This window comes from Chaetodon auriga, chromosome 14 (genome assembly GCF_051107435.1).
Source record: "Chaetodon auriga isolate fChaAug3 chromosome 14, fChaAug3.hap1, whole genome shotgun sequence".
Taxonomy (NCBI): Eukaryota; Metazoa; Chordata; class Actinopteri; order Chaetodontiformes; family Chaetodontidae; genus Chaetodon; species Chaetodon auriga.
The window spans coordinates 10,065,819-10,093,527 of NC_135087.1; the positions used below are offsets into that span (position 1 = coordinate 10,065,819).

Consider the following 27,709-nt stretch of genomic DNA (forward strand, 5'->3'; position numbering starts at 1 on the left):
CTCAAGTTGAGCGCAAAGTTAACATCCACCACCACTGCGCTGGGATTCCCCTCTGAAGCGTTATCAGACATTTCATTTAGGACAATGTTTCCCTGTTCAGGATGCCAATTTCATTTATCATGAAACTTTGAAATCTTCCATACTTACACTCTGAGGATCAGAATTCATGCAGTACTGAAATGGTTTTGATAGATTCTTGCTGGTCCCCCCTTATTTATCTTTAGGAAGAGTAACAGGGACAAAAACGAGATGTACAAAACTGACTTTGAATCAAACATTCACCGGCACACAAACACACAGCGAACATATTAATGCAGTTTATTTCATTCCACTTTTTCTAAAAACAGGTTCTTTCGTAAAAACTTTTACTTCCAACTTTCCTTTTCCACACTTCATTTTCTCTTCATCTACCATCTGACAACATCCCCTCAACCCTCTAAGACACTTTCCACAAACATCAAGAATGGTTACATGGTCATTACTGATGCACAAATGTTCCCATCTACGTTTTATATTGGAATGCAACAGGCTACAAACTACTTTTTAAATGGTGATTAATAAGTAATGAATGTAAGTGATTATGTGTGGTTTAACAATCAAGACTCTCTGGTCTTAAGGAGTGGCTTGTTTCTTCTACTCGGTGCACAGGACAGCGACTCCACGCTCATAGAAGCTGTGTGGATCTTCCTTGGTGGCGATGTCGAAGTCCACGGTGAAGATGAGATCAGACCTGGTGAAGTTCAGGTAAACGGGCAGAGTCACCTGCAGAAGAAAAGAAGAAAAGTTAAACGTGATGAGCCGAGACAAAATCTGAATTTTACACCATCTTCAGGAATTTTTCAAACTCATCTCTGCAGACTATTTGATAGAAAGATGAATAGTTCTGTATCTCCTTCATACCATGTTTCTCTTCTCAGCACTGCTTTGCTTGATCCAGCGGAGCTGAGTGAGAGGCAGCTCAGTGGAGATGGAGGTGGACAGAGACAGCTTGTTGTTGGCACAAGTAGCTCCCTGCAGTTTCAGACCTGGGAGAAACAGTGACCACGTTTAACATTAGAACGATGAATTTTACAGATCTCAACTGTTACTGTGCGTATTTGCCAGGACCTATTCTTTAGCTATCCTGTCTTTTTAATTCTGTAATGTTTGCAATTCTCAATTCAATATATACCTCTACTGTCGCATTGCCACAATTTAATATTGTTATGCAACTCCTGTCTATAGCAGAAGATGAGTCTGACCTTTGATGCCGAAGCTGCAGGCATCCAGTGTGGCACCCTGTGCGGTGGTGACATTGACCTCCAGACACAGCTCTTCCAGAGACCAGCTGTTGGCCTGGGCCACATACTGGCGGGTAGCGGTGATGTAAGCCTCTGGCACAAACAGGCTGCCGAGGCACACATGGATGTTCTGGAGAAGGAGGAGAAAAGGAAAACGACAGTACTGTGAGTGGCTCCGTCAATTTCCAAAGGAACACAATTAAAAAGTCACAGGTTGTTTAATGCAGATGCTTGATACTACAGTACCTTCAGTTCCTTGGCACCCCCACTGGCAGCCCCCTGGGAGATCTGCTGCAGCTGCTTGATTCGCTCACTGAAGTCTGCCACCCACTGGATCACAGTCATGGAGACTGGAACGGTGTACCGACACCAGCTGCGAGGGAGGATGCCTGGGGAGAAGAAAAACCAGTGTGTACCAGTTATTCCCTCAAAGTATAATCTGTTCGTGGACATGTTGTTGGTCAAGACTGACAATAAGTTTGTAGTGATTTTCCTATTAATTTAAACCTTTAAAAGATGAAAAAGTACCTTTAACAAGGTCGCTGATGAGCGTGCGCAGGTAGTTGGTCTGCTTCTTCTTGCCCTCACACACTTGCACCACATCGGACAGATCCTGACGGACCTCCTGCAGCATCTTCACACCCATCTTCACCTCACGCTCAAAGAACCGGAACAGTGGGTCCTGGCGTTTGTGTGTTTGGACAAAGACATGAAATCAAATACAGAAGCTTGGCTGATTTACGCCACGAGTCAAGCAGAGACATTTAAATCATAAAAAATGATCAACATTGCAGTAAATGCCAAGGATGCTGTACAGCTTCTTGAAGAGAACAGAATATCTTAGGCCCGTCCCATGAAGTCTGCTTTCCAACCACCTTTCCTCTCATTTCTGCATTACCTTGATGTTCTCCACTGTGCGTTTGAGTGGATTGACCATTTGGGGCATGAGCTGCAGCCAGTTGCAGGCAGTGGTGTGGAGGGTCCTCATCCAGGCCGGCTGGGCATCGGATGTGGACGAAGTGCGCTCCTTCTTCTCCGTCTCATAGGCAAGGTCATCCTCATCCTCCAACATCTGCATTTTCAGCATCTTACCCATCATGTCAGTGGCTGCGCAGCCCGGCAGAGGGAGCGAGTGAGCGGGAAGGGAGGTGGAAGACAAGGCCATGGTGGGAGGTAGGGGGAGAAGAAATTAATCGTGGAACAAAGAAACAAACAGCTTAACTCGAGGGTGTGTTAATATCAGGTTTGTTTTCCATAAAAAAACAAAAAGGAGTGGTGCCATACAAACAAATTAGGACTACACTGGGTAGGAAAGAAGACACACAAGGCTTCAGGCAATATTTCCATCAAGTGTGACACTGAACAGAGTTCCAAAGAGGATAAACAAAACTGCATTCTTGACTGACTGGATCTGTGAAAGAAATAAACATAACCGATGTAGGGAGACGGGTCTGGGCGACAAACTAAAGGGTGGGAGAGAGGAGGAGAGGGGGAGTATGGCAGGTGGTCAAAGGGGCGGATGCTTCGGCAGCCAGGATTGTGGGAGTTTGGAGGAGGAAATCAATCTGACAAAACAGGGAGGGAGGATGTGGGTGACGGGAAGGGGAGGTGTGTGGCTCTTTTGAATCCTAATCTGAGGTTGGGGTGGAGGTAGTATTTTAGCAAAGCGACATGATGGCTGTGAAATACAGCTGCTGGAGGGTGAGGACACACACACCCATCCTTTGGGCAGAGCGATGCGTGATGGCTACAACTACACAGCTAAACTGCAGGACCACGATATACAAGACTGTAAGTAGGAGCTACTTGTGATACCACAGAAAACTAACAGGTGATGTGAGGATGAGAGATTAGCAGAGGGTACATATTCTTTGGCACCACAGACACAGTATTCTGTCCAAAGCAGACACTTTGGGCAGAAAACTGTTGCACCGAGACACCCTGTCAAAATAAACGTAAAGACACTAGAACAGAGAGAGAGAGATGGTTAATGATCGGTCCTGTGAAAACGTGAAATCTGAAGAGATGGACTGAGGAAAAAGAATCGGGAAGTGTTGTCTTCCAGTGACTGTGGCAGAACACCACAGTGCAGGTGACTGAGATGACCGGATGTGGCGTACCCTGAGTGGTGAGCAAGACCTTCTCAGCGTTGCTAGGCAAGCCGAGCCAAGATGGAGTCTGGGTGTCGGGGAGCATCTCTACCCAGTGCATGAACTCCTCACGCCTGCAACACATCAGAATCAACATTTTCAACCAGTTCAGCTCATCAGGAAGACATTCTTTGACCATGAATAACCTGGAGTACACTTGTGTAAGACCATCATCAGCCACTACTAACCGAATGCCGTCGGGCATCTTGATGTCCTTGTGCCCGTCAACCTTGAGAGCCAGTTTGAACTCGCTGTCGAAGCTTCCCTTGGTGAAGATGCGTTCCAGGAAGGTGTTGAGCAGACGCTGGTCAAACTCATTGTCAATGCGGCCGCCATAGATGGACAGGGCCATCAGGGTTTTCAGAGCCGCCCAGGGGATCTTGTCTGGCGCGATATTCTGACGACCCTGTGAGTGTATAGAAGAAAAATGTTGTCATATTTTAAAACACACTGACACCAAACTCTTACACTTCCTGTAAGTAATTTATCTGACAAATTCAATATTTCTAAATAAGAACTGTATAAACTCATGCATTGTTGAGATAAGTTTCTACTGACAACACATAATTCTAATGCAGACACATTTAAAGCACCGTTGATGATTTCTGAAATAATCTCCAACCTTGGCAGTGTCATCCAGCCAGGTGTCAACGGTGTCACAGGCAGAGCGGAGGTCAGACTCTCCAAACTCGTATTTCTTGGACCAGCCCAGTGGTGCATAGCGCAGACGCTCCTGAATGACTGCATGGAACCACGCCAGCAGGAAGTAGAGACGAGCACGCTCATTGGGAGCCTGTGGAAGTGCAGTCAATAAAGTACTGAAGATAGCAAATGTGGAGGAAGTGTGCAGACAGCATTGATGGTAATGACTGAGTGTATGTGTTGGTCCAAAAGTCCAGATGAAGTTACCTTGCACATGCGAGCCACTGGGATGCTGCTGAAGGTTCTGAGCATGTTGGCCTTGACACCAGGAGGAGGCTCAAACACAAAGATACGACCAGCACGAAGCAGATTCACCGGCACCTGGCAGGAAAACACAGTACTGAGACTTTGAGGAAAAAAACAGGAGCCTTGAGGCTCGAAGAGGAGTCAGATGTTTTCATTATCAAGATTATGAAATGTTGGAAATGTTTTTATGAGTGATGTGGTTTACCTTGGGGTTGATCTCCATCGTCAGGAAAAGCCTGAAGCTGGAATGAGGCTGCATGGAGTGGAGCTTCTTTTCCAGCTGCATCAGCCATCCGGGGGCAAGGTGGACGTTCTCCAACATCACCCACCTGCAGGATGAACACCAGTCAGCACAAAACCAGTGTGCATGCTCAGAAAATACATAGACGAAACATTACCCACCTGCCAGACTTGACAGCAGTGTTGATGTCTCTGTCTGCTTTATTGAAGCCCTCAGCCGAACCTGTGGACAGCGTGAGCACAGAAACATTTATCAACAATATCCTCAGTAAACTTTTAGCTTGAGGATCTTATTTGTGTGTCAAGACTATGAGTTTGTTGCTTCCTTACCAATAGAGATGGAGGTGATTTGTTTGTTCTGCTCAGCAGCCAGATCTCTGACCAGTCCGCTGGCATCATAACCAGGTACAGAACACATCAGCACTGGAGTGCTGGGCTTCACCTACAGACGCAAGAGAGCAAAGTCAGCCGCCAGCTCAACAACACTGTGGCAGACGCCTCTGGAGGGAGAAATGATTGGTTTCCTACCTCGTTATCTACGATATTAGCCAAGTCAAGAGGCTGCTCGATGATGTTCATGAAGCTCTCTCCCAAAACCTTTGAGACAAAAATGTGCGACATGGCCAGCAGACGGTCGAGGCGGAAGGCCTGAATCAGCAACAGCTGGTGCACTGCCTGGCCAATGGGAGCTGAACAGGGAAGAGCAGAGCAGGTCACGTATAGACAATATATACATCATAATATCTGCTTGGCCATAATGTTTATGCATAAGTCTATATACTCACTTGACTGCTTCTCCTCTGACCACAGGTAAGGAACAGCCAGCTCGGGAGTGTTGCTCTCAATCCACATGAAGAATTGCTGAAGGACAAAACAAAGAGATAGCATCACTGGTGCAGTCTGGATTAAATGAAAGTCATTTGGTAAGAGGCCTGCTTGTAAATACAAGTTTGTTCATATGCAGCCTCTGTTTAATTATCACAACTGTATCTGTCAAAAGTCACCTCATCAGCTTTAACTTTGTCCACCAAGTCACTGAAAGCTGGCAGGCGGCTGAGGCGGACCATGGCCTCACTCTGCTCTGTGGTCAGACCTTTCACTTTAGGCAGTGCCGTGCCAGTCAGAACGATCTCCTTACCACGCAGGTAGTGCTGGAACTCGGCATCATATGAGGGCTCGCTGGAAAGAGGTGGATTGGAATGATTTAGATTCATGTTGTGGGATGTTTCTGACAAACCTTGTTTCATGTAATACCACCAACGGCGGCGCATTAGTGTAATTCTGGCATCCTACCTGGTCATGCCCTTCAGGCTGATCTTAGCCAGCAGCATGGCAAAGGTGATGTGATCCTGGTGCAACATACCTCTGGCTGCTCTGTTGAACACCACCTACATAAAAAAGATATAAGCAGATTATGTCTGTTACAATCACAACAACAAAGAAAAGAGTCACTGTTTTCTAAATGTGTGGTTCAAACCTGGAAGAGGTCCTTGGTGAGAACGCTGAGTCTCTGCGAATGATCGCTGATGCTCTTCAGGTTGGGGTTCTCATACAGCACAGTGTGGTAGGTGTCCAGGAAAAAGTGAAGGGAGTACTGGTACAGGAAGTGCATCTGGAGCATGACACAAAAAAGGATTTGTAATCCTGATTTACAAGTGTGCACATATTAGACAGCATAAAAATATTACTGATAGTTTGTGTAATACAGAGCTTTTATCTTCATGTGCATGTGTGTCTAGTGTTCGTGAGACCAATAAGAAAAACTGTCCACACCTGGTTGAGAGCCTCCATGGTGAAGTAGATGCTGCTGCAGGCAGAGGACAGAGACAGGTACTGCTGTGACACAGCCTCCACCTCTGCCATGACAATATCAGTCTCTTCCACCTTCCTGGTCACCTCTGCTGCCTCCTTCTTCAAGTTCTCCAGCGTGGTGATGATGGTGTCATCGTCAAGGATACGGCCTTTGACCTCATTGAGGGCCTGCAACAGGGATTTTTCCAGCTGACGCAGACGGAGTTGGAACTCGCCTACAAGAGACAGGAAGAGTTGTTGATTGGCTTTTTCATTTCTCTGAACTCTTTTCCGAATTATCTTTCACCCCCTGTCAGTGTTCATCGTCATCCCCGGCTGTGCCCTCTCATCGTGTTACTACATGTTGATCTTCTGTCTCACCCTGCAGTTTGAGGAGGTCGGAGCGTTTCTCATCCACATCAGGCCTCTCAGCCTTTAGGACCTCGTTGAGACACTGGCTCTGAAGGCTGCTGCGTGTCACAGTGAAGTTGACAAATGTAACACGGGAACACAAATCTGGTGGGAACTCGACCTGTGCGCACACACACACACACACACACAAAACACACCATGTAACACAGATGAACTTCTTTGTACAATCACTTCAATGAGGGAAAAACTCCGTTTAGACTTTGTAACTATATTTCTCTACTAGCCTTACATTATATGTTGATTAAACCTAACTGACAGTATACTCACCGTTGGGTCTCGTGTAGAAAGGAAGATGACAAACGATGGTGACAGATCGATGTCCTGGTCGCCCAGCGTGATGAGGACACGTCCTCCAGTCCTGCGGACCTCTCTGTTCAGCACCGGGTTTAGGATGGGGTCGTAACTTTCAACATCCTTAAGGACAAAGACAGAAGAAATGACTATGAATAAACAAATCCTTGCAAATACGAGGGCTTTGTAGCAAGTGCACGATAAAATGTTGGCAGCGTGAAGTCGCTGTTCACACCTGGACCAACAGTGGGTTTCCAAAACGCAAAGCACTCTCCAGGTTCTTCCTGAAGGCATCATCAAGGAAACTGGTTCTGGTGATCTTGCGGTCTTTGTACTCATTCATTATGAACTCTGTGGCCTGGCCTGATGGATCGATGATTAGCGGGTACCTAGAGAGCGTAATGGTGTAGGACAGATCAACATGGGAAGTGAATTCAGCTTGAGGCTAATTAGTATTAGTCAGTTTTTTTTAGAACTTAAAAAAAAAAAAGCAGAGGAGAAAGATACCGACCTGTTGAACCTCTTGAGCATGATGGCGTTCTCAGTGCAGAGGTCATCAGCTGGGAGGGAGTTGGCTTGCCAACGAAGCCTCTCGTCAGCATTGGACAGGTACTCTGTTCTGGCGATGTCTGTGCGGAACTGGGAGGAACAAAAATGACACCATGGGAGTTTAGAATAATACGTCATCTGACACGAAATGCAAAGCATACGGTTGTGTATATGGGAGGATATGTGGCAGAGGATATTGATTATCATCGTTCTTTGGCTGGTGACAATAATTTGATCAAAATCAACATTTGTTTTGTGTTTTGGAGCTTTAACTACCTGAATGTTGGCCTGCTGCAGGTGGTGAGACCAAGTAGTGAACAGGTTCTGTCTCATCTGCTGTTCAAAGTAGCCGGCATAGGTGATGAAAGCAGCAGAAAGCAGGCAGTCTCCAGCGATGGTGGACATCTGGTTCTTGAAAGTCTCGCTGGTCTTCTCCCAGCGGTCCCGTTCAGCTGACAGGCTCTTCAGCAGGGCTGTGCTGCGATTCACCTGAGAGGGGAGAGCAGGAGTTCAGAAAAATGCTGCAAAATACTTAAAACTGGATCAAAAGAGACAGATACAGAAGGGACTAAACACTGGTTACCTTCGCCTCGACTGCTGCCAGGTCAGCCTTGATGGCCTGAGCCTCTGAGATGAGGACGGCATACTCCTCCTTGTAGCGAGCGATGCTAGCCTCCAAGTCTCTGATCATCTGCTCCACCTCCTCTGCCTTCGTCTTGTTGTCCTTGGCATCATCCTCAAGCTTCTGCAGTTCATTACGCAGAGGCTCCACGCGCTTCAGCATGTCGGCATAATTGAGCTAAGGGAGTGGTACAACATATTATACATTAAAGGAGTCATCTCTACCCAATTGTCATTTTCACTTTCATATGGTTTAGGCTTTCTCACCTGAGCAATGGCCCATTTCACCATAGGTCCACAGGCCAGAGACGCCCTGTTAACTTGGTCATAGTTGTAGCTTGGGTTGGAGAGGTAGTTCTTCTTCATCTTCTCACGGATGGAGTCGCTGGATAAAGTAGGAACAGTCCAAGAAGTTAGAATACAGCAGCACTTTGCGCAGTCAAATACTCCATTGTGAAGAGTGGAACAATTATCATGAATCACGGGAAATGAAACACTGCACAGGATCATTTAAATTTTAACTGGGTGGGGAGGAGGTGCAATTTCTACCATCTTCACTGTAAGGGATGCAAACCACAAACAAGGACAGCATCGTTGTTACCATCAGCTCAGTGTCTGATTCAGGAAACCTAAAATTAAATTCTGATCACAGGTGCCACTTGATTAACATACTGATTGATTAGTATCATTTGTGCTTCCATTAAGGACTAGACAGACGTTCTGACACTGGTACCTCATGTCTTCAGAGGAAAAGTTGACTATGCTGCCGATGAAATTGTCCCTGATAATAACTTGTCTGATTTTTTTCCAGTCACTGGTCTCCTCGCCCAGCATAAGGCAGATAGACTCCAGGGCCAGCTTGACTGCAGCTGGGGGATTGGTCATAGCCCGCACTTCTACTAGATGCTGCCGCTTAATAGAGCTCACAGCTAGTTAGGGGGAAGGAGTAATGTGATTGAAAGACAGAAGTAGAAAGACGAAAGGGAGAAAATAGAGCACGTAGGGCAAAAAAAGGGAGAAATTTGAAAGAAAGATTGAAAAGTCATAGGGAGACAGAGACAGAGAAAGAGAGGGAGAGCGCTTTAGTACACAACTGGTGAAAAAATTCTTCCATGTTTCACCTGATCTCTTCAGCAGAGAAGTTAACAATAGTCGGGATGAAGTTCTCCCTCATGATGATGGAACGGATCTGCTTCCAGTCGGTCGTGCTCTCTCCCAGGAGCAAGCAGATGGACTCAAGGGCCAGCTTCACGGCCGCGGGTGGATTGGCCATGGAACGCACCTCCACCAGGTGCTGCTTCTTAATGGACTTAACGGCTATCAACATCAGGTGAACAAGGACGTGGATTATGACAAGGAAGGGCCAGTGATGAAGGGAGGATTCAGGTAAAGATAAAGGTGTTAATTGAAAGCCCTTGCACTATGAATGATTCTGAGATAACATTGTAAGAAAAAATGGAAAATGTTAAAGAAAGGCAGGTACAGGTCAGCAATCCTTTGGCATATCCGTAGCATAACACACATTGTAATGCATTTATATAGTTCTATTGTTGTGTATGATCTGTTCCATCAAATGCACTACAAAGACTGCTGTGACAAAATTTACTGTACCATTCTGAGCCTCAATAACAGCAGGCTCCACTTGGTCCAAGTCCTGTTTGACACTCAGCTGTTTGTCCTTGATGACCTCCTGCTGCTTGTACACAGCTTCCTGGATCTCCTGGCTCATCACCTGAAATCACAATAGTAAAAGTATAGTCTGATGCATCAGTTAATCCACATTTGCAATGCAGGGCTACAGGGATCACAGCACAACACACACGAAGAGGTTAGGTTTGTCTTTAAGAAGAAGAAAAAACAATTCAATTCCCTCCTGTGTACCTTTTTCTTTTCTGCCTCCTGCTGGTCTTTGACCATCTTCTTCAGCTTGTCATTGGCAGCAGCGTTCTTTGCCTCCAACTCCTGGCTCTTGATTCTCAGGTCACGGCGAAGCTCCTCCACCTTGACGAGGAGGCGTAAGTACAATCAGGGAGTCAGACAAGTGCAAGCGCTGACAAAAATGACAGCGTCAGGGTTTGTGGAGGCCAGCTCTTGTCAGGTTTTGAGAAATAGGTGCAACAAAATGCATCTAAGCAGCACATTGAATTAAATAAAATACAAAATTACTCTACCTGATCTACAGTCTCCTTAATCTTGCGGAGACCAACGTTGAGGTGCATCTGCTGCTCCTCCAGCTCACTGCGTTTCTCATTGAACAGGTTGGCATACTGGTTGATAAAGTCCAGGTAGTGACGAGGAGTGATGGCCATCGTGTGACCACCGCGCTTGGCAAGACGGTTGTTAGCCTGTGTTGAGCGTGATATATGAAGTATGCATTAGCTAAATGTATTAACTTGCTTTTACAGGATTTACAAGTGCCAAATTTCTTTTAACGCAAACCTCATTGACCACCACTGTAAACCCAACAACATCCGTACCTGGTGCAGTGTCTGGTGTACGAACACACAGCCGTTGACGATAGCCTCGCGGTGGGATGGTGGCTGGGGCAGTTTGTCGTAGACGATGGGCATGTAGTCTGGCACCTTGTAGTTTGGCTTCTCCAGATCCATCTTGCTGGTGAACTCCTTACCCACCTGATACAGGGCTTCTGTGGACCAGTCTCCAAACCAGTTCAGCACACACCTAACACAAAGAAACACCATCTTGTAATTGTAACATAGTATGTGCTTTAGCGTTGCGATCAATGAATTCAAATGTGTCTGCGTACCTGTTGAAGAGGGCAGGAGATGTGGCCGCCCTGTCCTTCAGGCCCTCTGATGAGGGGTTCATGGTGAAAACAACATGGAGGTTCCTGATAACCTGGCTGGTGAACCACTTGTACAGCTCCTCATGTGTGTCGAGCATCAGGCCCTCTTTCTGGGCTCCCTCCTTACACTGAGTCATCAGGGTGGCATACTCATCTCCCTCAAACAGGCCAGGAACCTACAAAGAACAGGCAATATCAATATGTTAGATAGTAGAAAACCCAAATAGAGATCTCAGAACTAAAAGGCAGTATGTTCCTGTTGTTTCCCAATGAACTGTCGTGAAGTACAACAGATCATGATGGCAGTTACCTCTCCATTGGCCAGCAATGTGTTCATTCTCTCAAGGAAACCAGAATCCAGCACATTGGACTCATCCATGATGAAGGCAATCTTCTCGTTCTTACAACCTGAGCGACGCAACACTGTACGCAGGTCCTCATCAAAGTCCTCTCCAGTGTATTTCCTGTGTACCTGAAAACACACATACAAAAATCAATACATCAACACATACTTGCAATTACAGTAATATGGCCAAAAGTATCTTCAGATGTGTTGTATTCACCTTGATCTGGTACACACTGAGGCCGTTCATCCAGGCTACGAAGCGAGACAGAGTGGTCTTTCCTGCTCCACTCACTCCGATCAACAGGAGATGACCCTGAGGCTGACGGAAGATTCTGGAGGAGGATGAACAGTTTTAAAATTTACTACCAAACAATTATTCCAGACCTAAAATTCTCCTTTCATTCTCATTTCTACACTAACACTACATGAGAAGTCAGTCAGCAGGTCACACAGCTGTTACTCACCTGTCAATTCTGAGGACGTGATCCAGCACCTCATTGAAGAGCACCAGAGGGACGTCCAGCTCCTCCTCATAGAAGACCTTCAGACGGGCCTTCACGTAGTCCCTCAGCTCCTCCTGCTCCACTGGGATATAGTCCTGCATTCACAAACAATAAACTCAAAGTGAAAATGGAGATCAAACTGGTGGTCAGCTCTCAATATTCCAGCATAATTACCAAAGCAGGAATATCACAACATGATCGGTCTGTTTCTGGTTTACCTTGGAGAGCCAGTTGCTGTAGAGGATCGGCCTGTTGAGCCCCTTCTCCTTATCAATGTTGGGGAAATGTTTGAGAGCAACCATGTCGATGTTTTCATCTGTCCACCTTCTCTCTTCATCACCAACCAACCTGGAAAAAAGGATTAAGACAAACCACATGATCACCAAAATTATCATAACATACTTTTTTCTGCATTTATTAAGAGGCACATTATCAGATTGATCAGATATATCAAGACAAGAGTAGGTACAAATAGTCTTCTCTTTGAATGGTAAAGCTCTGCCTCTCACCTGTCCTGGAAGAGACGGAGAGCTTCATGGGCCCAGATGCGGATGAGCCCCTCCACAGGTAGAGTCTCGAGTGGCCGCAGGGCCTCGAAGATCCCCCTCACCCAGCGGGTCATTTCTCTGGGAGAGTAGATGTAGTGTGGTTGGGTGTCCTGGGTGAAGCGCTCCTGAAGGGAAAAAGGGATTGAAATTACTTATGTGAACAAATTATTAATAGTGTGACTGAAAACAAATGAAAAATGTTTGTATGCTAGTTTCCTGTGACACTATTCAGTAAGCTTGATATAGATATTTAGTAATTCCCTTACCTGAGACATGGTGTAGAACTCAACCATCGCAGCAGTAAGAGGCTCCGCGTAAGTACGTAGAGATGGGATGAGGCGCAGCATGGCACGGTTGAAGGTTCCATAAATCTGGGTTAGTGAGGCTGGACCTGGATAGTCCACGTACACCACAGGGACATGACGCAGGAACCTAGAAACAGCACAACACAACATGATCGCTGCTCTTCATATGTAATATTTCTTTTGCATATTAATTTTTTCTGTTCGGTCATGGTATCAATCATATTATTGTTCTGTTCAGGTGTAGAGTTTGAGAACTGTACCTGTGTGTGAGAGGCTTTCTGCCAGGGTCAGTGGGAGGATTACAAGCTCCGACAAACTGGATCCTCTCCAATTTGACCCAAGTCTGGTCTGAGGTGCGGTAGAAACCACCATGTTCCACCATCTGCAAAGACAACGGTACTCATCACTGGACTGTATTCAACACATGAGGAGGAATAACAAATTTCACTCTGCCATGATTTCAGTTTGCACGGTCCCATAAAATAGCACTGCTGCGAATGAGACGAGGAAAACTAGTGTAAACAGTGCATCATACCTGTCTGATGAAAGAGATGACTCTCTGTGTGCCATACTTGTCCATGTCTGGCAGATTGATCTCATCACAGAACAACACCAGCCACTTGCCGAGCTGGACAGGGGCGAGGACCACACCGTTGGGGGTACGGCGGTACTCGCAGTAATGATCGAAGGTCTTCAGCAGCAGCTCTGGGGTGGTGGCACTGGAGAAGTTCAGACCCACAACCTGGTAGAGAGTTAGAAGAAAAATAGGAAATCATAATGTTGACAGTGACAAAGTCTTTCCCAATTTTAAGCCAGCTTATTCAAATAGATCTAACATAAAATTTTAAAGGGATGTAAAATTACTACAGAATTGTAAAAGGATTACAACTTCTCAGTTCCATGGACATGTTTAACTGATTTTACAGATTTATTATCAGTCTTTACATTCTTTCATCCAGACTCTCACCTCCATATCAGGCAATGCTCTGAGGGCGCTGAACAGAGTCATGGTCTTTCCAGAGCCGGGTGGTCCACACAGCACCAGTGGTTTGTGCTCTGCCAGCCACGTGTAAAGCAAAGCCTCATGACGAACAGTATCCAGGGTGGGAACCACGACATCGGGGGATGCCACCTTGTGGGTCTCCACTTCAATCTGAGGCACCTTGCCCTGCCAGGACTGCCACTCACCCGAGATGCACACCTGCACGATGCAAAGAAAGCGGCACCATGGTCATTCTCAAATTACGAGACTGCAGTAGTTTGTTTGATTCCCTTTATCTGCAAGTCAGTGAAAGCAAACATTTTCTTTTAAATGCACAGTTAACACTAAGAGGCTGTACCTCGTAGTCGATGATAGGGACATTGGGAGCAGCGGGGAGGGCTACAGTGGTGATGCGACGGATGTATTCTCCAAGCTCAGCCCTCATCTTCAGCCGTCCATCACCGGAGAATGACCACAGCACAGCGTAGATCAGATATTTCTGGACAAAGATAATGCCACAAAATTGATCAGTTTTCAGAAAATGCATATTCTTTGCAGTACGTAAGCCCCAGGTTGATATAACTACAATAAATCATGTACAATATGCTTCTTTTGGTTATATGGAGAGCAGAAAGCAGAACAATTACCTGCATGTACTTTTCCAGCTGGTCAATGGGCATGGGGAAGTCAGGATGGTTGTTGTTGTAGAGCGCCACGTTACGGCAGGCCTGGTGCAGCATCGAGAACAGGGAACCCATGCAGCGCAGGCGGGTGAAGTCCATGATGTGCTCCATCTTGGAGGCATGCTCTAAGGCCTTGATCACCAGGCCTGTGGAGGTGAAGTAAGGCTGCAGGATAGCTGCAGCATCACGCTGGATCTAGTATGAAATACGTATCAAAATATCAGTTAAGAAGAAATGCTGTAAAATATCCTTCTTGAACGAACTGATGCACATTTTCCTCACTTGAAAGGTCTTATTTTTTCTCAGTATGAGTTTTCTTCCTTTTATTCACCTGCAGCATTGGTGATGCAGTCTCTTCCTCATCATCTGTGCCCTTCCTCTGGCGCTGAGCTTCATCCTCTCCCTCGTCCAGTGGGATGCTGCGAATGCGGGCCAGGAAGTTGTTGAAGATCATGTCAGTGCTGAGGACATCCTCACTGAACCAGACCATACCACAGCGAGACACGGTGGCCAGGGTGGCGTACTTCAGGTCCTGTACTTCAAACATTACACGCACCTAAAGAGAGGGAGAGAATAATTTCAGGTCAATGCTGCACGCTTTCCTTCTAATAATGAGACAAACACAAACATCTGTCTTTGAAGTGCTGTGCTCTTACATTTGGTGGCAAACTGAGACGCTCTCCATTGGGCAGGGTGAGCAGCTTGTTGTCGTCCAGGACTGAGTTAAGATTTTCAACCCACTCGGGGTCAACGTCACCGTCGAAGATGATCCACTGACGCTTTTGCAGTTCACCTCGAACGTTATCAATGATCCTGAAATGCAAAAGAAATGTCATTCCTAAAAAGTCCTAACTGGCAAAATAAAGATGAATTGAGTTGATTTGTAAACTTAACAAAGAAATGTGTTACACAACTCACTTCCTGAGGATGTGCGTGAACAAGCCATCGGTCCATTCACGGGTGTTGGGGTCCAGGGTACCATACAGGTGGTCCTTGCTGATGGCCTTGGGGTCGATGATGTGGGCCACACCCTCAATACCCTCCAGCCTCTCCAAGGCCTTGAGCAGCACCCTCCATGCCATGGTCTTCCCACTACCTGAGGGTCCCACCATCATCAGACCGTGGTTGATCTGTGTGATCTGGTACAGCTGGAGCACCTGAAAGAGGATTACAGATTTTCAGAAAAGTACAGTGACTACTCACAATGCAAGCAGGGCACTCAATAAGATATATGTTCACTTCATTTAGCTACATACCTTCTCCACCCACATGCTGCCCACGTCATCACCGTCTCCGTAGGTGAGGTACATCTCGGCACAGACTTTCTTCAGCTCCTCCCTCAGAGCAGTCATCTCTCCACGCTGGTACTGGACTCCAGGGAAGACGTCTGACAGCAGGCTGAACAGCAGAGGGATGTCCTCTGCCACCAGCTTGGGAACCATGGTTTCGCACACACTCTGGATCAGGATCTACAGTAACAAGACACGGGCTGAGTGAAATAAAATCTGCAGAGCTGTCAATAATATTAATAATAATAATAATAATAATAATAATAATAATAATAATAATAATAATAATACTATATCATTTTCTATACCTCCTGTTCGGGGAGGTTCTCAGCGATCTCATTCTCATCAACCACCTCTCCGCGCTCTAGCTTCTCCTTTTTGATCCTCTGGATGCGCTCACGCTTGACGTTACCAGCACTGATGAGCACACTCTTCAGAGCTCGGAGGCCGAAGTCATAATGACTCTGGGATGACAGCTGCTCATCACACAGTCTGAAATAGAGGGAAGTGATGAACTCAAGAGAAGAAAAGCTCACAAATTTCTCTCAAAGCTACATTTTTCTGAAACAGCACATACTTGAAGAAGGGCACAATCTTCTTGGCGAGGATCTCGGCTGTACGGAAACCTTGAGAGTACAGCATGACCTGGGCGATGAGCTGGCGGTCGGGCTTGGTCATGGCCAAGCTGCGGAACAGCTTCTTCAGATTATCAGGCAGGTTGGAGCGGCCAGCGTAGCCAGGATTCATGGTGATGAAGATAGCCATGTCTGGACTGACCTTCACCTGCTTGTTCAGGAGCTCTGTGGTGACTGGCACACCTGAGGGCGTGGCAGATATAGTTATTTACAATGCAGTTACCACGTAAAATAAAATTTAAGAACAATTTTTCTCTGTTCTGTGAAATTATTTTCAAAATGAAGACAGCTTTTTTCTCTCCTTTTTGGCAACTGATGTTCAAAGACACTAAGTTGACGCGTATGACGTACTCCTGTCTCTGTTGGGGTTGCTATGCTCCCTCAAGGCCACCTGGATGTACTGGACCTGCTGGGAGACAGCAGAGAGCATTCTCTCCTCCAGACGGTTAAACTCGTCGAAGCAGCCCCATGCTCCCACCTGGCAAAGACCCACAAAGATTCGACCCATGGCCTAAAAAAAAGAAAAAGTCAACAACTTGTAAGTTAAAGAACCAATAGGAGAAGCTGCCACATCCTAGAAAGCAAATGATAATCAAAAGAGAGTCTGAATGCGTTTGTGTACCTGGAAATCGAATGTTTCATCACAGTTGAAGACCAGGACAAAGCGGCCCAGCTGATGACCCAGAGCCTTCACTGACTCAGTCTTCCCTGTGCCAGCAGGGCCTAAACGGAGGACAAACTCAGTGAAGCTGATTGTTTCATATGCAAATCTGTACTTTTCTTAAAAAACTAAAGCTCCATTTATTGTGTGTGTGTGTGTGTGTACAAAAGAAAGCTTCTGTACCGAATGGTGACCCTCCAAGACGGGCCTCCAGAGCCTGTGTCATGGTGAGATAGCAGCGGTCAGTCAGTGGGGTTTGGACGAGTTTGTCCTGAACACCCAAGTACTCGAAGCCATAGTTGAACTTGGCATTGGCCATCTGAATGGACAGCTGTTGCAGGACATCTGTCTGCTTGGGGTCAAAATAGAAGCGCATCTGACTGAGCCAGTCAAAGGACTTTGGGTTGTCGATCTTGTCCTTGATCAGAGTCCTGGTCACATCACGTTGGTGCACCAGCTCGGTGATCTAAGGTGGAGCAAAAGAGGGATCTCAGATACACTTTTTCATTGGACATCATTCTTTAAAAATGTATATAAAAATATTCCCTCTGACCAGGTGCTCCAGTTTCCTCCTGCGGAGTGGAGGCTGCTCCATCAGCACAGTGTCAGCCAACACGTTGAGGGTTGCCTCCACGTTTGACAGCACTCCCTGCATGGGTGTCATGTCTCCCCCACCAGAGATGGTGGTCAAGGCGGACTCAATGTTCTCAGACCAGGCAATCTGAGTGGACAGGACCACCAGCTGGGCCTGTGAAAAGAGGAAACAGATCAAGTAAAATTACATCAACACGTTGCCTGATTTCCATGGATGTTGAATGACTAATTGTGTGTACAATAAAAGCACCAACCTGATAACGATCGATCCAGTTGATGTACTGACTCAGGTCAACGGCTGTGCCCTTGTTGAAGGAAGTGACCTCTGTGACAGACTCAGCTAGCAGCTTGGCCAGCGTCACCCTCATCTCCTTCTCCACCAGTGTCAGCCACTCGTTAATCTTGGGGTGCTCTGTGATGGAGACTGGTGTCTTGTAGAGAATCTCTTCACCCTCACGAGAGGAGATTCCCAGCACCACAGTGTTGTCCTCGTTGAGCAAGATGCTGGAAACACCAGCAAACATCTTTTTGAAGTGCTTCTGCAGTTTGGCCACATTTTTGCTGTTGCCGATGATTTCCAACAGGTCCTCGTCTCCAACGAAGTAAAACCTGGAAACAGGAGGAGTGTGATGGCACAATTAAGGACAGTGAACAAATGTATGAATCAGTTTTGTAAGTTTTGTGTTTTACATGCACACTGACAACAGTGCACAGTTCCTTTGTCCCATGTCATCTTCTTACCTGGGGAATGAGGATCTTTCTCTCTCCAGGTATTCTCCGAGGGCTTTTTGGATTTTCCCCAGAAGGTCAGCCAGTCGCTCCAGAGACCTTTGCACTCCCTGTATGTTCAGCACATCCATCACTAAGGGAGACTTTGACACCTTCTTCATCAGTGCCAAGAACTCAGTGCTGATACTGTGGAATAAACACATAGAGTAAATAAAGTTGGTTCTAGTAGAAAACACTGTTACAGAAGTAACTTCTGGTTTAATAAAATAAAGTGTACAAATAAGGGTCCGTCATTTACCTCTGGAATCTCTGGGTTTCTACAGGCAGCAGATGTTTGATGTCAGCGCTGCCAGTGAAGATACCTTCCAGATAGACCCAGCGACGCTGGACATCAATCCATACGTCAAACAGAGCCATGATGCGATTCAGCTTGTCCTCCCAGCTCAGGGCGTCTTCCTCAAACACCTGAGAGAATGAAAGAGGAGCAGCATGGTGTTGATGCAGTTATGAAAACTTAAGATATTTGTGCAGAACACGACATGTCATTGTTTACCTTGTAGTATGGAGACAACTTCATGGCAGACACACTGTTGATGTGTTCTTTGACCTTGTTGAAGAGGTCGTCCCAGCCTCTAATCAGACGACACTTGTTCTGGTAGTTCACCAGGTCGAGCTCATACGAGTTCCACACTTCACGGATCTGAGGACCAAACACCACAGAATTATTAATAAAATAATTTGGATTGGAAGCTGTGCAGGAAATGCACTATGAGCATCACAACAACACTGCATAGTCTCTTCTGGGCCTTTCTCTTCACCTGTTTGAGGAACTCCTCCAAAGCCATCTCTCCCTGGGCTACCAGGAGAACATCCTTGACCACCATCTCATTCTTCTGCAGATCCACATCCCAGATCTGTCCCAGGGTCAGCTCTGACAGGACCCAGTTCACATGCAAACGCTTCATCAGCTGCTTCCAGTGGCGGTCCTTCAGAGCTTCTGATTTCAGTTCAATCACCAACATGTTAACCTGGCGAGAGGAAGAAACAAGGAGGGAATTTAACAAACCATTTGTAAATTTTCCTCTGAGTCAAACTTTGTGTTTAGTGAGAAACACTAGCTGACCTTGAGGTATCCTTTAAGCAGCCTCTGGACATACTCATAGGAGGCATACTGTCTCAGTCTTGCTTGGAAGTTCTTCAGCTGGTTCAGAAGAGCATCCAGACTCTGACGAAGCTACAAACACAGAACAGCAACACAAGAACAGTTATATACAAAAGATTTCACAAATAAAGAGAGATTCAATGACCTGAATGATTACTGTTGATTTGTTACCTTGCGAGGCTGCACAGACACCCACGGCTGCTCTTTCATCTGGTCGATCTGCTCCCAGACCTTAGACAGCTCAGACCAAACCTCCTTCAGGTCATGAAGCTCCTCGAGTGCCACCTACAATCCAGAGAGAACCAGAGTCAAGAGAAATGGTTTTTGTTTTTTTTTGTTAGGCATCACTAAGGTTTTGGAACATCTAAAAAAGTAAAGATAAGAGCTGTAACTTGTGCACAATGGGTTTAAATGACATCTGTGAGATGTTTACTGTTGCTTGATTTTTGACTGGTGATTTTAAATGCTGTTATGTGAAGGTTTGCTGACATTACCTGCACTCTCTCTTCACTTCCGCTGAGCAGGCCAGTGTCAGTGAGCTCCAGGGCTTCTTTGGCTCGGGCACACTTCTCCCTTTCATCCTTCAGACGGCCAAAGTTGCCTTCATAGATTGTCAGAGACTGAAGAGCCTCCTCTGGACGCAGGTTACCCTGGTGAAACAGATTGCCAGTTAGACAAGTGAAAAAAAAACTGACTGTGCTGGATGATGCATTTCCAATTTCATTAGATATTTTATTTCTCTTACAGCAACTGGTTTGGTCTTCTCCCAGTCATTGAGCAAGTCAGTGGTGCGGTTTTCCACAGCTTTGTCCTCCTGGACGATCTTCATCTGCAGGTTGGCCACCTGCTGCTGGATGGCAGTGTCCTTGCGCTTCATGATGTCACTGAACGCACCCCATTCGCCTTCGATGTTGTCAATGTAGAGCCAAGATGGAGGGAACTGGAATCTCTGCTTCTCCAGCAAACGTTGGCCATTACGGAACAACTGGGGTAAAAGGAGGGAGAAGCTGAGTAAACTCTACATTGTTTGTCTTAAAGCAAAGAAGGCAGGAAAGGATACTGAATGCTTTAGAGCACTTACGTCCACATTTTTCTCAAACTGTTTGATCTTGCGCTTCAGAGTCTGGACATATGTTATGAAGTTGACAGCATCTGAGGTGCTCGCCGTGTCCACAGAATGTTGCTCCAGTTCTTGACGGGACTATAAACAGAAAAAAAAAACGTGATGAGAAAAAAAAATGTTCATAGAATAATCTCCTCAAATGTCGGTCAAAAGAAATCTTGGTCATATTATGCGTTACCTTGGAGATCTGAGCATGGAAGTCCTGCATGTTCTGGCCGAGCATCTGCCCAAACTTGCTGAGCACTTCTTTGTGCCAGGAGTCATACTTCAAGTTCACCTTGGACTGAACCTGTTGTCAAGGACAAATACAAATATTTAATGAAAAGCAAACAGACATACATTCATTGCAAAAGATGGAGCAGCAAAAAAAAAGACATTACAAATAAAAATTTACTTTAAAAATCATTTACAATATTGTTCTGATACAGCACCTTGAGCTGTAGGTCATTACCTTGCCATAGTCGATGACCACAGGTCCAAACTCTTTCCGTGTCTCTGCATTGTCAAAGGTTCCACGTGCTTTACGGATCTGGACCAGCAGCGCCTGCCACTTGGTGAGGTCTTCACCCAGACGGTTGTAGATGTTCTCAGCCTGCATGTCCCACAAGCACTGGTACTGCAGCCACACCTGTTAAACAGGGGTAACAAAGAAAAGAGATGGATACTCACAAACTAATGTAAATGATAAGGTATGTAAATAAGAAAAAGGTAATTTGACATTTATTTAAATCTGTTCCTCAAACAAAGTAATCCTATCAGCACGACTCTTACCTTGACATACTGCTCCACCTCATTGACAATGTCTTCCACTGCATTGTAGGCCTCCTCTAAGGCTGCAGGACCATCTGGCATCCTGGTCAGGGCATTTCTGTAGAACTTCTCCTCCTCTGAAAGCTCGTAGTGGACTCCCACCTAATAAAGGACAGATTATCTTATCTGTTCTAGATGTAAACATAATTTATCTATGTTTAATAGACATTTTGTTCAAAGTGACTTGTGTCTTCATGTTTTCATAACACAGACATTCTGTCATGCATTCTTTTTCATGGCTTTCTGCAGTGGGAATCACGGCCCTATTACTCAGACCGTTCAGACATCGCTACCTGGTATCTCTGGCTCTGGATCCTGGGAAGGGAAAGGATGACCATCTTCCAGGCAAACATCTCCTGGTAGAGCTTGTAGCGACAGTCTTCAATAGGTGGGTTCAGGTAGATCACCTGATTCGTAATCCTCAGCTCATGAACAACATTCTGGGGAAAGAAAATTACAGAATAGTAAGTCAAATATGTCCAGAAATATGTAGTTTTAGAAAACAAAACACAACATAAAGCAAGAAAGAGTCACTACAGTGACAATGTCCACCTTGATTTTGGGCTCTCCTCCAGGTTTGTGGCTCACTTGTGGAGCCTCTGTGTCCATGTCCACATCAGCTTTGTCCTCTACCTGGCCACGGAGGACCTGAGTCCAGGCCTTAAGACCAGCCTGCAGACGCACTCCCAAGATACGCTCAATCTAAGAAGACAAAAATCAGTCCTGTTTAAAAACCATTCAAGCTGGCCCGATCATAAAAAAAACAAAGGTTCTCATATTGTTGTTTTGTGGCACCGACCTCAATGTCAAGTTTGTTGACCCAGATGGGCAGGTTGGAATAGGAGTGGAGATTGAGGTCGTCCACGGCCTTCTGGACTCGGTTGAGGATGTCACTGAAGGTCTTGTGATCGAACATGCAAGTGTCCAGAGAGCGAACCTCGAGATCAATTTTCTCCTCAATCAGTAAGAGATCGTCCACCTGGAAAACAACAAAGAGCAGGAAAAAAACAAATTAGAATAAATGTCTGCACCAATTAAACAACAGCACTTCTAAAATGACTCTGAGGAAAGGTCTGTATTTATGCGGGATGTACAAGATCGTTTTATAGTGACAGCTCCTCCACACTGACCTTCTCCTGGAAGTTGAAGACTGTCTCAGCCAGCCTCTGAACATAGGGATCCAGCTTGTAGGACTCCCAGACCAGAGTGATGCCTTCAGTGACGAGAGCCTGAACCTCTTTCTTAAGCCCAGCCACCAGCAGGGAGATGGAGGACCTCTCCTCCACCTTCTCACAAGTGCGCTCATAGGTGCGAACACTCTCGATCAAAGAGATGGCAAACGGGTACAGCTGGTTAGCTTGGTGGGCTTTGTTGACGATGGCCAAAGGAACACGGAAGCTCAACCACTTGAGGTTGCGGACCTCTTTGGACAAGGTGATGATCTCTGGGAGGAAGTTCACTTTAAGCTTGAGCATGTTTCCAGTTCGTCCGCGGGCACGAGTACTCTCAATTGTGAAGATGCGGCCAGATACGCCAAGGTTACGCTGCTGCACCTGATTTGCAAAACAAAGGCATAACACATATTTACAACAGATCACGAGTTGACAAACATGTACTGTAAGAGTTTTTAAGAATTTGAGAAAAAGCATCAAAAAGTAACATTAAAAATATTACATATATGTCTTTGATAAGCTTCATACCTTGCGAGCCCAGTCATCAAATATCTCTTGAGTATTGAGTTTAGCTCTGAAGCTATCTCCATCCTGTTTCAGCTTAAGCCCCTCCACATGGTTCTCCCAGCCTTTTCCCAGCACATCCTCCACTCTTTTCATATAAGCAGTCAGCTGACGGTCGATCTGCTTGGCCCAGATGATGGAGCCGGACACAGGCGGCAGGTCTCGGACATGGCTCATCTTACAGGCCTGGCTCTGAGGATACTGCACTTTGAACTTGTCATGCAGTGACTCAATGTCATCTTTCACACGCTGGATGAGCTGTGTCTGGTACTCCCGGATGGCACCACGGATGTGGGGACGCACGAAGAGAGCATTGAAGCGGGAGAAGATGCGGAACATCTCATTGGCGTTCTTGGCGGTTCCCAGCTGATCACGCAGGCGGGCAGTGATACGGGTCTCCACGCGGTCAATGCGTTCATCATAACGCTTCATGGCAGCTTCCCAGGCCTCCATGCCTTCCTTTGACACATCCAAGCCATCGACCTCTTTGACATTCTCATATGCCAGGTTGACCTCCTCGATAGCATTGGCATCAGCAGCATCAAAGAGAACTCCAGCTACCTTCATGTCTTGAGGCTCAACTGTCTCTCCAGGTGCATGTTGTGGCACAGCAGACACCTGGAGACAAAAGGGTAACAGAACAGTTTATCAAACAAGTGTTAATGAAACCAGATATCAATCACTATTCTGTCAGGATCTACAGGAAAACAACATTACAATGATCATGAAATAAGCAATGACAAGTTCAGCCATCACAGACGCTGACGGTGCTTTACCTGAGGCCTCAGCACACGGACGATGACAGCCCTCAGCTGCTCGTGCTGCCTTCTGAAACGTCTCATGTGATCCAGGCGTGACTGGAGCTTCCTGTGGGCGGGGCTCAAACGCCACACCATTTTCAGGTTCTCCTCTCTCTTTCTCTTCACGATGTCTCTCAGTAGCACCTGCAGTTTCTCATACTCATCCTCCCAGGTCTGGAACACCTCGAAGCACGCCACCATCACCTAAACACAGACGTTTAAAGGACATTTACGAGGACGTACAATATTTTGAGTGTCTCAAGAACAAATGTACATCTGGAGAACAAAATATGATTTAGTTCAGGCTACAGACTCGATCACACCAACCTTTTCAAATTCCTCATAGGCAACATGCATGAGCTTCCTGGTGCCCAACACCTTGAGGAGCTGGGAGCTCAAGTCCCTGGAGATGGCCTCTACCAAGCGCAGTGCTCTCTGGATTGGGTACTTGGTATTCCTAATCTTTTTCAAGTGAGTGAAAATGGCCATCAGGGCCTGGCGGATCTTATCGAGCTCTGAAGCAGAGAGCAGGTCATTGAGAGGGAAGTCCTTCATCAGAGGATTGTAGTCATTAACAGTTTCCACAGCCTGTTTCAGACCTGTGAGAGGCAGAGTGAGGACAAACAATTAATCACACTGAGTTTAGGAATACATGCAGTAGATGTAAAACAAGCCAAAGAAAAGTTGTTTCAACTGGTTGTCACTCACCAGTGTCTGTGTCAAAGCTGACAGTGGCGTGGAAACGTTTGCCGTGTTTGAGGATGTCCAGTGTGAGCAGAACCTCAGGGCTCTCTCTCTTCTCCTGAATCCTGTTGAGGGCTCTCTCCAGATTCAGCCAGAAACTGATCTCCTGCAAGGCTGTGCCAGATGCTGGGTCACGATCAAGCTTGGTCACCTGATGGAAGTTGTGAGGATAAATAAAACCAGTTGTGAGTGTAAGAAAGAAGAATATTTTTCCATATAACTTCTTATATCATGTGTAATAGCATTGTTTTGTTTATATTTGAGAAATATGAGAATGCCTCTTACCTTTTGGATCTCCCTGATCCAGCGGTTGACTCCAGACTGCAGCTGGTTAAGGAAGGTTGGGTCCTCCACTTTGTCACCAAAGTCTGTGACCTTGGGCTTCTCCCCGCGCTCATAGCACTGCTTGGCGATGTTTGTAATGATGGGGTGGATCAGCAGGCTGATCTCAGGAATCTCAATGTTCTGCTGCAAGTGGAGAAGGCCCATCTCCAACTCAGCAATCTTTTTCTCCACTGAGGGAGCCATCTTATCCCCATCTCTAGAGGGTTCGGACAGAGATTATAGTGCAGATGAATTATCTGCCAATGTTACAGAATTCCTCCATGCTGAGTTCATGATTCAGCTTGAGATGAAAGGTTTTAACAAAAGATAAGACACATTTTGAGGATTACCTGTCTGCCTTGCCAGACTCGCGGATGTAGGACTTGAAGAAAGGAGAGACAGCATTGCTGATGAAGGAATGAAGCGTCTCGTAGGGAGAATCCTCACTCAAGGTCAGAACTCGAACTTGGGTTGATATGGGCTTGTCTGCATCAATGACGCCTGTCCTCTTGATCAAAGCCAAGCTGTAGTGGAAGAAAGGGTGAAGACATTCATAGTTCAGAATCAACAGAAATTAAGTGGAAGCGTGGAGTGTTACCAATAAAATTTAAAAATGATCTTTTATAGTGCAGGTTATATGAAGAAAGGGAGTTCTACCCAGTTTTACTCATGTAAAAAGAAGTGCAGTACATGCATCAGTTACCTGTTTGACTTGAGCCCATAGTGTATGTCAATGCTAATGTTATAAGTGATGCACTCCTTCTCCTCCTCTCCTTCATCTCCAACATCCTCTGTGAAGAACCAATCAAAAAAATCATGATCAATGAGTGTTTGCAACAGCCATTTTCCACCCTGAAACCAAATGATAAGATCCTCTACACTAACAAGTCAAATGTGGGACAGTATTACCAAGTCAATGTTTGGCACCACCATGTGATACCTACAGCCAAAACATAGTAGATAGAGGTTTTTCTCTATGCAAGTTATTGTAAGACTTGCATGAAGCAGTAAGGACAGACTGGTGAAAGACCAACAAAATTACTCTGCTGTTTGCGGTAAAAACGACTTCCTTGAATGCTAGACAGGAGTTGGGTTTCTCTGAGTATAATAAGCCATGTTCCAGTATGACGACAAGTGCAAATTCATCTGCTTCTATCCATCAACATCACCACCCTCTTTTACAAGTGAGGTAATGGCTTGTAGGAAATCAGCAGGAACTGCACTCTGCGCACTGCAGCATCGCAGTACCAGTATCCTCAAAGGGAAACCATGAATAGGATGGGGCAGCCAGTCTCTAGCTGGGAATCCATAACCATCAGGCTCAGATTCAGTAGCTGGTCATGTGCAGTATCAAGGGATCAAGGTTCAGCACTTATAAAACTTAGGTAGCTCTGAGGCTCAGACTAAATCTGCCTGGAAGAAACTGAAGATAATGAGCTCATTGACACAAGCTTGTTCACATGATAAAACCCCAAGAAGGTGCAAACAACATGACTTGCAGCTACTACAGAGGATTCATTCATCATCTCTTTGCCTTTGTTTAAATAGGGGCTTGCGGATTTATTAGCGCTCAATGTGCTTTACACATAAACTGCTAGCAGCACTGGCTTGTACAATAGTCTACACTGCCACAGCAGAATGTACATTGACTGCGGTTTACGGTAACTAATATTACACCTTAACATGCCAGCTAATGTCAACACTGAGCATCTCAGCAGAGTTTAGCATTAGCTCTGTTTTCTCTTCCCCACCCAGTGTGGCGCAGTTACCTTTCAATTTAGCATTGTCATGCATAGGAATAGCAAGCTAGGTTAACATTGTTATGTAGCCGGTTGTAAAAATAATGCTAACTAGCACGCACACACTGTTAACTTAGATTGAGTTTAAAGACATTTCGCTGGTGATGAATGTAACAGCTCGCGTTACAGATACGTTGCATTCATACTAACGGACCACTGAATAGTCCTGTTAGTCAAATATTTGCTAGATTCTTCCTATAAGTACCTTTAAGTGTGCTTCTCTCGACCAGGATGGTGTGAATTTGGGGATCAGCCAGAAATTTGCGCATCTGCTCCACGGCGCTCTTCTCTTCCAGGGCGGTTTCCAGTGAGGCCGGGGCCTCTCCGCCATCTTCCAGGAGCAGCGGTACCAATTTCCGAACGTGCTTCTGCAGCACCGAGGTATCGGCGACCGTCTGGACGGCCGACACCTCCATGGTGCCGGAGTTTTCCTCCGTCCCCCCTCCGTCAGACATGCTTCAAGGTGGTCAACGAGGACCGGTCGCGGTGTGAAAGTGAACAAAGAAACGAGGCTTCCGCTGTCTAAGAGGCTGCACTGTCTGCCAAGCAGGTCAAACTCAGTGCCGCTGTCAAAACGCCGCAATTGTTGCCGTCAAGTTTATTAGCGGAATGAGTTGTGGTACTTGTAGTTCAATAGGGACGAGTGTTTCACTGGACTAAACACGCCGACAACTTCAATACCCACAATGCAATGGAACGAATCACTTTTTTTCTCTTTTTTTTCCACTGTGTGCGACAGATAGGGGGAGAAAGGGAGTTGTCTCCAATGATACAGCAATAAATCGAGAAATACCCATCATCTTTTACAACAAAGTTGTTAAAAACAAA

General features: G+C 45.9%; 1 protein-coding gene across 2 annotated transcripts; it reads right to left on the minus strand.

Moving 5' to 3' along the window:
- Positions 1-301: 301 nt before the first annotated feature.
- dync1h1 (dynein, cytoplasmic 1, heavy chain 1) lies at positions 302-27,467 on the minus strand. Of its 2 annotated transcripts, none has more exons than XM_076748816.1 (78): positions 27,087-27,467; positions 25,786-25,873; positions 25,433-25,606; positions 25,044-25,299; positions 24,723-24,909; positions 24,342-24,613; positions 23,991-24,218; positions 23,179-23,832; positions 22,609-23,031; positions 22,278-22,457; positions 22,031-22,180; positions 21,772-21,918; positions 21,440-21,580; positions 21,120-21,296; positions 20,847-20,957; positions 20,627-20,746; positions 20,291-20,530; positions 20,040-20,195; positions 19,717-19,830; positions 19,507-19,617; positions 19,202-19,411; positions 18,937-19,083; positions 18,682-18,848; positions 18,396-18,569; positions 17,909-18,263; positions 17,614-17,808; positions 17,244-17,526; positions 17,022-17,122; positions 16,751-16,910; positions 16,342-16,582; positions 16,073-16,256; positions 15,732-15,944; positions 15,394-15,632; positions 15,132-15,288; positions 14,807-15,031; positions 14,440-14,670; positions 14,151-14,291; positions 13,778-14,011; positions 13,346-13,552; positions 13,071-13,192; positions 12,772-12,937; positions 12,467-12,630; positions 12,176-12,305; positions 11,919-12,052; positions 11,672-11,786; positions 11,419-11,580; positions 11,070-11,284; positions 10,780-10,984; positions 10,474-10,647; positions 10,184-10,303; positions 9,914-10,034; positions 9,036-9,231; positions 8,570-8,687; positions 8,265-8,480; positions 7,958-8,170; positions 7,644-7,771; positions 7,368-7,521; positions 7,109-7,255; positions 6,791-6,941; positions 6,392-6,645; positions 6,096-6,230; positions 5,912-6,006; positions 5,623-5,797; positions 5,404-5,479; positions 5,147-5,307; positions 4,949-5,060; positions 4,781-4,841; positions 4,584-4,707; positions 4,340-4,453; positions 4,053-4,223; positions 3,619-3,836; positions 3,401-3,504; positions 2,179-2,387; positions 1,809-1,962; positions 1,527-1,669; positions 1,242-1,410; positions 901-1,025; positions 302-762 (listed from the first exon to the last, which is right to left on the minus strand). In XM_076748816.1, the coding sequence occupies exons 1-78, from the start codon at positions 27,334-27,336 to the stop codon at positions 634-636; spliced, it is 13,923 nt and encodes a 4,640-aa protein (XP_076604931.1). In that variant the 5' UTR covers positions 27,337-27,467; the 3' UTR covers positions 302-633. The 2 variants fall into 2 exon arrangements, with proteins under 2 accessions (XP_076604931.1, XP_076604930.1); XM_076748815.1 differs by lacking the exon at positions 9,036-9,231 and adding an exon at positions 9,424-9,619.
- Positions 27,468-27,709: the final 242 nt, after the last annotated feature.

Bases quoted from the DNA above. Each gene is read 5' to 3' on its own strand.
- dync1h1 (XM_076748816.1), bottom strand. From the start codon at position 27,336: ATGTCTGACGGAGGGGGGACGGAGGAAAACTCCGGCACCATGGAGGTG. The intron at 15,289-15,393 runs GTGAGTTGTGTA...TTTGCATTTCAG, and splicing joins TTCACGCACATCCTCAGGAA to GATCATTGATAACGTTCGAG. The intron at 4,224-4,339 runs GTAACTTCATCT...GCACTTCCACAG, and splicing joins CAGTGGCTCGCATGTGCAAG to GCTCCCAATGAGCGTGCTCG.